The sequence below is a fragment of the Helianthus annuus genome, chromosome 4, assembly GCF_002127325.2.
Source record: "Helianthus annuus cultivar XRQ/B chromosome 4, HanXRQr2.0-SUNRISE, whole genome shotgun sequence".
NCBI classification, from domain to species: domain Eukaryota; kingdom Viridiplantae; phylum Streptophyta; class Magnoliopsida; order Asterales; family Asteraceae; genus Helianthus; species Helianthus annuus.
In genome coordinates this window covers 110,022,613-110,034,693 of record NC_035436.2, presented here as the reverse complement: position 1 = coordinate 110,034,693, position 12,081 = coordinate 110,022,613, and the positions used below count along the sequence as shown (strand labels likewise).

General features: G+C 44.0%; 1 protein-coding gene across 1 annotated transcript; it reads left to right on the top strand.

Annotated features, from left to right (window-relative positions):
- Positions 1 to 906: 906 nt before the first annotated feature.
- LOC110933578 (36.4 kDa proline-rich protein-like) lies at positions 907 to 1,557 on the top strand. The gene has a single exon (XM_022176792.1). The coding sequence runs from the start codon at positions 907 to 909 to the stop codon at positions 1,555 to 1,557; it is 651 nt and encodes a 216-aa protein (XP_022032484.1).
- The last annotated feature ends 10,524 nt before the right edge of the window (positions 1,558 to 12,081 follow it).

Here is a 12,081-nt window from a genome sequence, read left to right as displayed (position 1 = left end):
ATTTCCATTCTCACAGTCTTCAATTTTCTTGAGCACCTGCACATTCAACTTCGGAGAGCTCTATTGTTAGAGAGAGAAGCTAGAGAGAGAAAGTGTTGTCCACGTGATTCAAGGTGCTTTGTACTTTATCAGATTTATAATAGAACAAACATTTTACAAAGGAAAGACAAGAAACACGAACAAGGACATTGGCTAGTGGTTTAGTTGGCATGGGGTAGACTTGTTAAGTTCGAAAAAGCCTCATGTTGGAATGACGTGAATGCATTTGTTTACATACACCGAGTGATAGTAGTTAAAATATGTGCACATGCCATGATTATTATGTTACAGGTACTTTTGTCGTCTTCCGAGAGTGGCTTGTCAGACGACCACGACCCCATGGTGGTAGTGTCGGACGATGAGATAGCGCCAGAGCCCGAGGTCTTCACATCAGATACGGAGAGCGACCCTGATATGATATCCGACGATGAGGACGACTTCCAGCCTTTTGCTTTGCCAGATTTTGGGGATGATATCCGTGATGCTGACATCCTTATCGAAGACGTTTTTGCCCTCCCTGCTGCTATTCATGAGCAGCTCATCATCGGTCACCATGATGGTGAGCACATTGTTGCCCCTATTCTCGACGTTGTTCCTCTCGTTGTCATTCCGCCAGAGGACTGGCCTTTTGATTATCTCTTTGATGACGATGTTGATCTTTTTATGGGCGATCACCCTGCAGGGGAGCAGGGTGACGGGGAGGTGGATGACGTTGTTTTGGTGGACATGCCCCCTCCAGCTGTGCCTGTCATTGATATCTCTTCAGATTCCAGCTTACACTCCATTGCAGACTCCTTTGAGTCTGTGACCTCTTTAGCACTGCAGGCTGCATGACTCCACCTTTATGCTACCGATGACGATGATGAGATGTCTGCTGCTCCATCATCTCCTGTTCGAGCCCCCACACCCCCACATGCTCCTAATCCAGATCCTGTCCCTTTTGGTTTACCTCTTGTTGCACCACTTATCCATGAGCCTGTTTCAGCACCACTTGATCCTCCACCTGTTGATCCACCTGTTCCACAGCCTCCACCTGTCGATATTGTCCCCCCTCATGTCGTTACAGATGAGCATCGCACCGATCTCCCTATTGTCTTTCTGCAGGAGATCCCAGCTCCCTGTCTTGGGGAAGGCACATCTGGTCAGCCGTCGAGCTTTGTCCCTCTTGCTTCAGCTGACTTCCCACCTATCCTGCAGTTCCCTCCTATTGTATCATTACTGCTCGATGAGCCATTTCGATGGTTCCCACCTTATATGATGCCTATTTCTGATCCATATCACCCCTCTCACTACGGTGGTTACACACGTGATGAGTTACTTCTGTCCCTGCAGCTTCAGTTTGAGATTCTGAGCCGTAGAGTCCTCGAGTTAGAGTTTGATGAGGGTTCCAGACGATCACCATTTCCCTTTCATCCTACTTCTGTTCCTCCACCCTCATCATCAGCTTCTTTTGTTCCCCCACCTGCTGCTCCTACATCTATTCCGGGCTTTGATGCCCGCTTCCTCACAGTTGAGTAGCAGATCAGTTATTTGGTTCGACGAGTTCATGAGCTCGAGGAGGAGCTCGCTCACGTTCGCAGTTTGCTCTTTTTCCCTCCTCCTCCACCACCACCAGCATCGTACGACTTTTGGTTTTACGCAGGTACCCTACTTTCGGTAAGAATGCCACAATTGAGCCGAGATTATGAAGACATGAAGACCACTTTTTGATTGTTACTTTTGTATATGACAAACTTGTATGACCAGGGTAGTGTGACCCCGTTTCTCTTTTGATACGCTACATTTTGAAAAAATGTATCTTGTGGTTGGAGATTAATGAAAAGCTCAATAGACGTGTTCTCATTAAATACATTGTTGGTTTACATGTTCATGTGATGATTATGTTATTGTGTGGTTGTTTGTTATGATGATTGCTTACATTATATATATATACATACGATTCCTAGACAATTACTTATTTATTTAACAAATACGGCCTAACCTACCCGAACTTCTTACTAGAAGAACCATGTCGCCCCGACAAAATATCAATACCGACAACACGCTGCCAAGGACTGAAGCAGAACCGGAAGAACGCATCTCTCAAGCTATTGCTCTACACGAGGCTAACCGCTCGGAACATAGCGGTGGTACCTCTGGAAATAACCCCCCAATCAGTAATGTTAAGTCACCTAAGACACATTACAACTCGTTTGGATATTTCCAATTGTGCTTTGCTAATGCTTACTGTGAATGATGTTGCTTGTGTTACAGGCCGTACTTATCAGCAATTCTTGGATGCAAGCCTCTTAACTTCGATGGCACTAGGGGTGCTGTCGCGTTCGTTCGCTGGGTAGAGAAAACTAACTATGAACCGAGAATGAGCAAGTGTGGTCCTGAACAAAGGGTTACATATATTTCTGGGTTGTTTCTAGACGAAGCGCTTTCTTGGTAGAACCTCCAAGTCCAAACACTGGGTGAAACTGCTGCATACGCGTTAACATGGGATGAACTTAAAGAGTTAATGCGTAAGAAGTACTGCTCTCGCGCTAAAATCCAAAAACTTGAGACAGAATTCTGGAACTTAAAGATGGATGGTCTGAAAATAGCCGAGTATATTCAGCGTTTCTATGATTTGTCAAGGGTGGATCCTTACCTTGTGGAGTCAGAATTCAAAAGAATTGAGCATTTTATCTGGGGATTGGCACCTCAGATCTTGAGTATGGTTACAGCTTACAAGCCTCCAACTATTGCTGAGGCTATTGATCTAAGTGTGGCACTTACTGAGGAGGCAGTTCATTTGGGAAGGTTTTCTATCTTTGAGACGAAAAAGAAGGAGACTCATGTGGAGTCATCGGGCGATAACAAAAGGAAGTTCACAAATTTTATGAAGAGCACCCGAGTGAACAACAACGCCAACAAGCTTAGGGAGACCAATCAGCCAGCTGAGACCCAAACTGGCGCAACCTACACTAAACTCAAAGGAAAAGGTTATATGGGCACCCTACCCAAGTGCGACATTTGTCAGCGTTATCATACCGGACGGTGTAGGTATGGAAAATGTGAGAACTGTGGCAAGGTAGGGCATGCCAGGGAGGCATGCTGGTATGGTGCAGGCCGTGGAAATGGAGGTCAAGGTGGTAATGGCAATCATAATCGGGGTGGGAATGGAAACCAGTCAGGTAATCCAAACCAGGGAGGAAATGGTAATTTCGGAGGAAACGGGAATCGTGGTGGATATGGGAACCAGGCTGCTAATGGAAATCATGGAGGAAACAACAACAACAATCAGGGCGGAAATGGAAATGATAATGGACGTGGCCAGGGTTGTTTTGGCTGCGGTGACTTGGGGCATTTCAGAAAGGATTGCCCTAAAAACAATCAAGCTCGAGGAAGGGTATTTACAATTGGAGCTAGGGAAGCACGCAAGGATCCAAACGTGGTTACAGGTACATTCCCTATTAACCAACGATATGCATTTGTGTTGTTTGATACTGGTGCTGATTTTAGCCTTGTATCCCTAGACTTTAAGAATACACTTGGTTTAGTTACAAGTAAGTTAGATGTCCCATATTCGATAGAACTGGCTAATGGAAAGTTAGTAGAGGCGAACGAAGTGATTAAGGGTTGTACTTTGGAGCTTGGAGGGTGCGAATTTTCTATTAATCTTCTACCAGTTGATTTGGGAAGCTTTGATGTCGTGGTCGGGATGGATTGGTTATCGAACAACCGTGCGGAGATAGTTTGCCAGAGAAAACCATTCTCATTTTGTTGACGAATGAGGAAACTATCATGATTCATGGGGAGAAGCATGATACGCCCTTGCGGATCATCAATTGTATGAAAGCGCAGAAGTGTCTACATAAAGGATGCGTTGCCTTCCTAGCTCATGTTGTGGATAAGGAATTCGAAGAGCCGAAGCTTAATGATATTCCAGTGGTGAGGGATTATCCCGAGGTCTTCCCCGAAGACTTTCCAGGATTACCTCCACATAGACAAGTCGGATTCCACATTGACTTGGTTCCAGGCGTCGCGCCTGTAGCCAAGGCACCTTATCGACTTGCGCCATCCGAGATGCAAGAGTTATCCATGCAGCTTCAGGAGTTATTGGACAAGGGATTTATAAGGCCGAGTTTCTCGCCTTAGGGAGCTCCAGTGTTGTTCGTAAAGAAGAAGGATGGTAGTTTTCGAATGTGTATCGACTACCGGGAGCTGAACAAGTTAACTATCAAGAATCTGTATCCATTACCGAGGATTGACGACGTATTCGATCAATTGCAAGGATCGAGATATTACTCCAAGATTGACCTTCGGTCTGGCTATCATCAGTTAAGAATCCAAGAGGAGGGCATACCAAAGACTACATTCAGGACTCGCTATGGACACTACGAGTTCCTTGTGATGCCGTTCGGATTGACTAACGCGCCAGCAGTATTTATGGATTTGATGAATCGTGTATGCAAGCCATATCTCGATAAATTTGTGATTGTATTTATCGATGATATTCTGATTTATTCGCGAACGAAGGAAGAGCACGAGCAACATCTCAAAGCCATTCTATAACTACTGAAGAAAGAGAAGCTCTATGTAAAGTTCTCAAAATACGAATTCTGGATTCGCGAGGTACAGTTCCTTGGTCATTTAGTAAACGAGAATGGTATTCATGTGGATCCCACAATGATTGAAGCGATAAAGAACTAGGAAACTCCCAAAACCCCGACTGAGATTCGACAATTCTTAATATTAGCGGGCTATTACCGCAGGTTTATCGAGAATTTCTCCAAGATAGCTCAACCGCTAACTTCCCTCACTCAGAAGCCCAAGAAGTGTGACTGGGGAGACAGGCAAGAAGAAGCCTTTCAACTACTCAAGAATAAGCTATACGATGCACCGATAGTATCCCTACCCGAAGGCATGGAAGACTTCGTGGTATATTGCGATGCTTTGCGTCAAGGATTGGGTTGCGTGCTCATGCAACGGCAAAAAGTCATCGCTTATGCATCATGAAAACTGAAAGTACGTGATAAGAATTATACCACTCATGACCTGGAGCTAGGCACGGTGGTATTTGCCTTGAAGATTTGGCGACACTATTTTTACGATACTCGATGTACTATCTTCACAGATCACAAGAGTCTGCAGCACATATTTGATCAAAAGGAGCTAAACATGTGTCAGAGACGATGGGTTGAGTTGCTGAACGATTATGACTGTGAGATCAAGTATCATCCTGGAAAGGCAAATGTGGTAGCAAACACATTAAGTCGAAAGGAAAGGGTGAAGACCCTAAGGGTTCGAGCTTTAGAAATGACCATTCGGACGAATCTCACCTCACGTATATGTGACGCACAACACGAAGTCCTTAAGAAGGAGAATCTTAAGGTTGAATATCTTCAGGGAATGGAGAAGAAGTTAATGCCAAATGAGGAAGGAACCTTATACTTCATGCGACGCATTTGGGTTCCGCTTTATGGCGGTATTCGCGAGGTTATCTTTGACAAAGCTCATAAGTCTAGATACTTGATCCACCCAGGATCGGACAAAATGTATCAAGATCCGAAAGATTATTATTGGTGGCCAAAGCTCAAGAGCGACGTTGCTGCTTATGTTGGGAAATGCCTAACCTGTGCCAAGCTCAAGGCCGAGTATTAGAAACCTTCCGGTCTTTTGCAGCAACCTAAAATACCCATGTGGAAGTGGGAGCAAATTTCGATGGACTTCATAACAAAATTACCCAGGACTCCTAGAGGACACGATATGATATGGGTAATAGTTTATCGATTGACAAAGTTTGCACACTTCCTGCCAATTCGAGAAAAATATAGCACTGGAAAGCTGGCTGAGCTTTACCTCAAGGAGATAGTAGCACGTCATGGAGTGCCTATCTCGATAATTTCAGACAGAGAAGGACGTTTTGTATTAAGGTTTTGGCAATCCTTTCAAGAGGCCTTTAGATCTCACTTAGATCTAAGCGTGGCCTTTCACCCGCAAACAGACGGTCAGAGCGAACGGACTATACAAACACTGGAAGACATGCTTCGCCCATGTGTGATGGATTTAGGTGGCAGTTGGGATACTCATCTACCTCTAGTTAAGTTTTCCTATAATAATAGCTACCATACGAGCATTCAAGCCGCACCGTTCGAAGCTCTTTATGGCCGTAAGTGCAGCTCACCATTGTGTTGGGCAAATGCTAGAGATAGACATATGGTTGGTCTCGAACTGGTTCAAGAAACGACCGACAAAATCATGCAGCTCTGATAACGCATCAAGGCGGCTCGTGATAGTCAAAAGAGCTATGCCGATCGAAGACGGAAACCTTAAGAATTCGAGGTAGGAGCAGCCATCTCCTGTAGGATTGCGATCTGACCCGAATGAGTCGTTCAGAGGTGTTCTACTCTGTTTCAGGTGCGGAAAACAAGAAACGAAGTTAGGAATAGCTGATTCTTCACTTAATGTGCTGATTGTATTGATATGACAACGATTACAGCTCAATCTTCACACCGGCAGCACCTCAGTATGGAATTCGTACAACACACACTACTGATTTCGCTCAGGACCCTATATATAGGGTCCTGATTTCGCCCCAATGAACACATGTCCATAAAAGCGAAATTACCAATTGACTACATAAGCGAAATCATCTACTTGTCCCTATGAGCGAAATCAGCTCTCTAAACTCTAACATCTTCCTATTTTCTCGTAAATCATGCCCTAATCTATACAATTCAATGTAAGACTCTATCCAAGACGATGTCGACAGATGTAGTGCACCAACAGACTCCCCCTCAGATGTTGACGAATCGACTATCGAGTCATGACAATGCCGTGTCTTCACTTCTTCAGTCTTGATCAATCTCTGGGCTTCTTTCTTTCTATCTTCTTTAACAGACTCCCCTTTAACAATGTGCTGGTATTTCTTTGTTCTTCAACAGCATCTATATCAGGATCGTTGTCTGGCTTTCACAGGTCCAAGATTGATGCCTGGCTTTAGCTTTGACCACAGAATCCGGAACCTGGCACTAGCTCTGTTCACAAACTCTTTAGAAACGATCAGCCTGGTTCTTCAGAAGTCGGAAACCTGGCTTTCTTCAATCAGAGTCCTCAGGTATCGTAACCTGGCTTTCGTTCAGCTTAGCTCTCAGGATTGAATTAAGCTGGCTCTTTATCTTCAGGTCCAAGATCGAAACCTGGCTATTCCTACACATTCTTAACCCAGAAGTAAATATTCAAAATTTAACATTTCGAATATAAACGTATGCACCAACACTGAAATAATCAGATGACTCTCTCTCATAAACATATGCACCAACAATCACTCTCCCTCAAATCACTTTCTCTAGGATGAACCACTTGTTGATTTAAAAAATATTTTCACATTCAAATCACACTCCCCCTCACAACAATGTCATCATGTTTAGCACTTTGAGACTTTGAAAATCAACTTTCCAACATCAGTTGTCGAAAATCTTTTTGACTTTTTCAAAAGTTTATGCTAAAACACACACAAAATCTTTTTGGATTTTCTGAGAGAAAGTAAATGACACCACTTGTAGAATCAACAGAATGCAGAATTAAAATATTTACAAACAATATTTTTGTGAGATTGCATAAGAGGATCATATCAGTTATGAGACATGTCACCAACACCGTTAAGCTGATTACATTTTAAGTTCTAAACAATTCACCTAGATTGTCAGTATATTTGTCCACTTAAATTTTCACACAAAATTTAATTGATATGAGATACGATGTTAATGTTTTAATGACTTGAACTTATCTGTGTGTCCCACTACTTGAATATACTCCCGTATCCAGATCCCCATATTCAGTCTTACAGGTGAATATACCACAGATGATATCTGTTCATGGGTTAGATGCGAGGGCTATGAGAGCTCAGGTCGATACTTCCGTATACGCAAAGAGATGACGGCTTCGACTTTTCGGTGTGTCCCCTTTAGAGGATCTTTTGTTTACAACAGCAACGACTATCAATTTTATTGTTTCATTAGCTTGCTGAGGGTGAGCTTATATTTCAAAGCTTTTGCGGAAAGCATTATTCGGGGACTAGGTCAGTATTTCTGTCACACCCCCAAATTCCACCTGCGGAGTAACATCCGCTTGAGGGCGTGACTGACCAGGATCCAGCCACCAATTATACTAAGCATTGGTTGATAGTAAAATAATTGCTATCCAAAGTAGTTAGCAACATCGTAGTTTAAGTTCGATAATTAGTTTAAACAAAAACAGCGGAAGCATAAACCAAAAAGATGGTTCAAAGTTCAAGATAACTAAAACCCAACACACGGGTTTTGACGAACACTACACATTCCTAAGCAGCAGCTCCTCAGTCACTGGTTACCTGCAAAGCATGCAGTAAGATGTCAACAATAATGCTGAGTGAGTTCACTAGTTGTCCAGTTTTAATTACCAAAAACTTGTTTCACCAGTTAATTTACTCGTTTATACATGCCATGGGGAGCTACCCCAAAACTTAGCGACTAAACTGTTTTTCCAATACCGAACACTAGGTAACCGTTTGCGTTTCCGCAGGATGCCCCGATGTCAATGTTCTATCATCATTGACGGATGCCTGAGTACATTAGTTCACGACCGATCCCAAACCATGGCACGGTGTGAGGTTGGTAAAACCTAAATAGCGCTATCAACTAATAACTGGTTCGCCTGGCCCCGGCGACTAATCGGTATTATGTAGTAGGGACTTGAGTGATAGAGTTTCGTTTAGTGCCGTTTGTTGCAATCCGTATAAACAGTAATTAACTAAAGGTTCCCAATAACAAGGGAAGAAAAGTAAGTTGTATCCCTCATAGGAGATAGTGTTGTTTTTAGTTCCGTTTCCCAAACCACCGGGAACGCATGCTTTAGGTTGTGAACTCACCTTGGGTTGCTCGGTAGATTATTTACTTGGTCAAACACGTTGGTCACCACGTCCTAGTATGGTTACCAAATATAGGTCAAGTTGGGGTTACAAGTAATCACGTATAGCAAACACGTATAGACACACTTAACATGCATACATTCAACAGTTGGGTTATTGGGCCTGCCCTAACATCTTCGCAAACACACAGTAACAGAAACACAAGTCTTGGCCCAATAACACTTAGGCAGCCCAGTCGAGACAAGGGTGGTCTCGACTCGAGAATACTCGGTCTCGAGTCGCAACCGGGAGATCTCGAAGAATCATGTTTTGGTCTCGAGTGTGCTGCTTGCGAGTCGCAATCTCAGAAGTCTCGAGCCCAATCTCGAGTCAAGATCATGTCGTCTCGAGTCGAGACTTAGTTGGTCTCGAGTCCCTGAAGCCCGTCTCGGTTCATCATGGTTTGGTCTCGAGTCGCAACCAAGGGTTCTGACTCGCAACCTCAGTTACGTGCACCTGAATCCTTCTAGAACCTGTCCTATTGTACTAACCAATAGAATTATGTTTTCATGAAATTTTGTACTAACCAATAAGATGCCATAAACATGTTTTTTTGTCCAAATTATAATCAAAACAGATCAAAACAAGCATATTCAAATAATTTCATGACATTCATGTTGTTCTTCATATGTTCATACCACTTTAAACACAAAATCATAAAGTTCCTCATATGAATTATTAGGATCAAAGAACACACATTTATCACAATCATCTTAACATAAACGGACATAATCGGTATCATCATTCTCGGTTCCTAAGTCTAGCATGTTTCATTAACAACCAAGAACCCATAAGATCAAGCAATCATGCATATCATTCGGTCAAAACCATCTAACCAAACCTCTAACAAAACCGGATAACACAACCATTTTCTCATTCAAGACACCCAATCATCATGCTATTCATTCACTCTAGTGACATTAATAAACACTTAAACATCTAGCAAGGTGCTTAAAACACTAACCGGTTGTTGTGTAACTCAAAAGATGTGCAAGAGAGTGATGAGGTGGAGTCCCCGAGTGACGATTTCAAGCCGATCCGAAGGTGTTCTTGTTGCCGGTTGGATCCGAGAAGGAGAGGAGGAGAGGGTGATGTTTGTTAGGGTTTTAGTGAGGGAGAGGTAGAGAGTGTGAGAGTGAAATGAGGAAGAGTGTAAAGGAGAGTGTTGTGGGGGTTTTGGTTTTTATACCCTTTACAAAGCCGGTACACCCCTAGTGGGTTTTCCAATCTTGTTGCGAGTGGGGCTCAACGGCCCAACCGGCCCAAACTTTCACTGTTCACTCGAGACCGGGAGTGGTCTCGAGTCGGGTCCTTGGGGTCTCGGCTCATTTGCAACGTACACACATATATATATTATACATACATACAACACATAATAACAGATAATTCATAGTCTCCATTTAATAATATACGTACACGCAAAGTTACATCAAGAAGGTTGTCCGGGAAAACCCGAAGTGTCACATTATCCCCAAGTTTTAAGAACTTTCGTCCCGAAAGTTAAGGCAGTCACTGTCAAGCTAGTATAAGTGAGAACGTTTCAACGGGGTGTCACATCATCCCCCCGTTAGTGTGGAATTTCGTCCCGAAATTCGGTTGTAGCTTCAGTGCTGGGGTTTTCGTTTGGGAACAACTGGGGATACTTGTGCTTCATCTGGTCTTCCCGCTCCCAGGTAAACTCTGGGCCGCGTCGCGAGTTCCAACGGACTCGTACGAGAGGTATCTGGCTACGTTTGAGGATTTTGATTTCTCGATCCGTGATCTCAATCGGTTCCTCAGTAAAGTGTAGCTGTTCATCAATAGTTAGTTCCTTGAAAGGAATTACGAGCGTTTCATCTGATAGACACTTCTTCAGATTAGATACGTGAAAAACGTTGTGTACCGCACTCAGTTCTTCAGGCAGGTTCAATCTATAAGCAACCTTACCGATTTTCTCGGTAATTTCGAATGGTCCGATATATCGCGGATTAAGCTTGCCCCTTTTCCAAAGCGAACCACACCCTTCCAGGGTGAGACTTTAAGTAGAACCCGGTAACCGACCTGGAATTCTAGTGGTTTCCTACGCTTATCAGCGTAACTCTTCTGACGGTCACGAGCTGCCGCCATGCGTTGTCTGATCTGGGCAATCTTTTCCGTTGTATTCACCACCATCTCTGGGCCCGTGATTTGACTATCACCGACTTCCGCCCAACAGAGAGGTGACCGGCATTTACGTCCGTACAATGCCTCAAAAGGTGCTGCCTGAATACTAGTGTGGTAGCTGTTATTGTAGGAGAATTCCACTAGCGGCAGATGCTTCTCCCAATTCTTGCCAAAATCGATCACACATGCCCTGAGCATGTATTCTAGGGTTTGGATGGTCCGTTCAGACTGCCCATCCGTTTGTGGGTGATAAGCGGTGCTCATGTCCAGACGTGAGCCAAAGGATTTGTGCATAGCTTGCCACAATTCCAAAGTAAAACGAGCGTCTCGGTCGGAAATAATTGAGGTTGGCACCCCGTGCCTCGAAACTACTTCCTTTAAGTAGACTTCCGCCAAGGTAGAAAACTTGTCTGTTTCCTTAATAGCCAAAAAGTGTGCGGACTTGGTCAATCGATCTACTATTACCCAAATAGTGTCATTTCCGCGTTGAGACCTAGGTAGCCCTGTTACAAAATCCATGGAAATTTGCTCCCATTTCCATTTCGGGATTTCTGGTTGTTGGAGTAGGCCTGCTGGCTTCTGGTACTCTGTCTTGACTCTTGCGCAAGTCAAACATTTGCTGACATAAGTTGCTATGTGTGCCTTCATGCCAGGCCACCAGTATGTAGTCCTCAAGTCGTGGTACATCTTATCCGAGCCAGGATGTACTGAGTAGCGGGACTTGTGGGCTTCGTCCATCACGAGTTCACGTAGATCTCCATAGAGTGGAACCCAAATGCGCCCTGTTACATAGTAAGCGCCATCTTCTTTCTGTTCTAATCGCTGCCTCGATCCTCGCAGGGACTCAGCCCTGATGTTTCCTGGTTTCAACGCTTCGACTTGAGCATTTCGAATCTGAGTAGGGAGGCTAGACTGGATAGTAAGTTGCAATGCTCGCACGCGCTTTGGTGTAGTGTCCTTTCGGCTGAGGGCATCTGCCACGA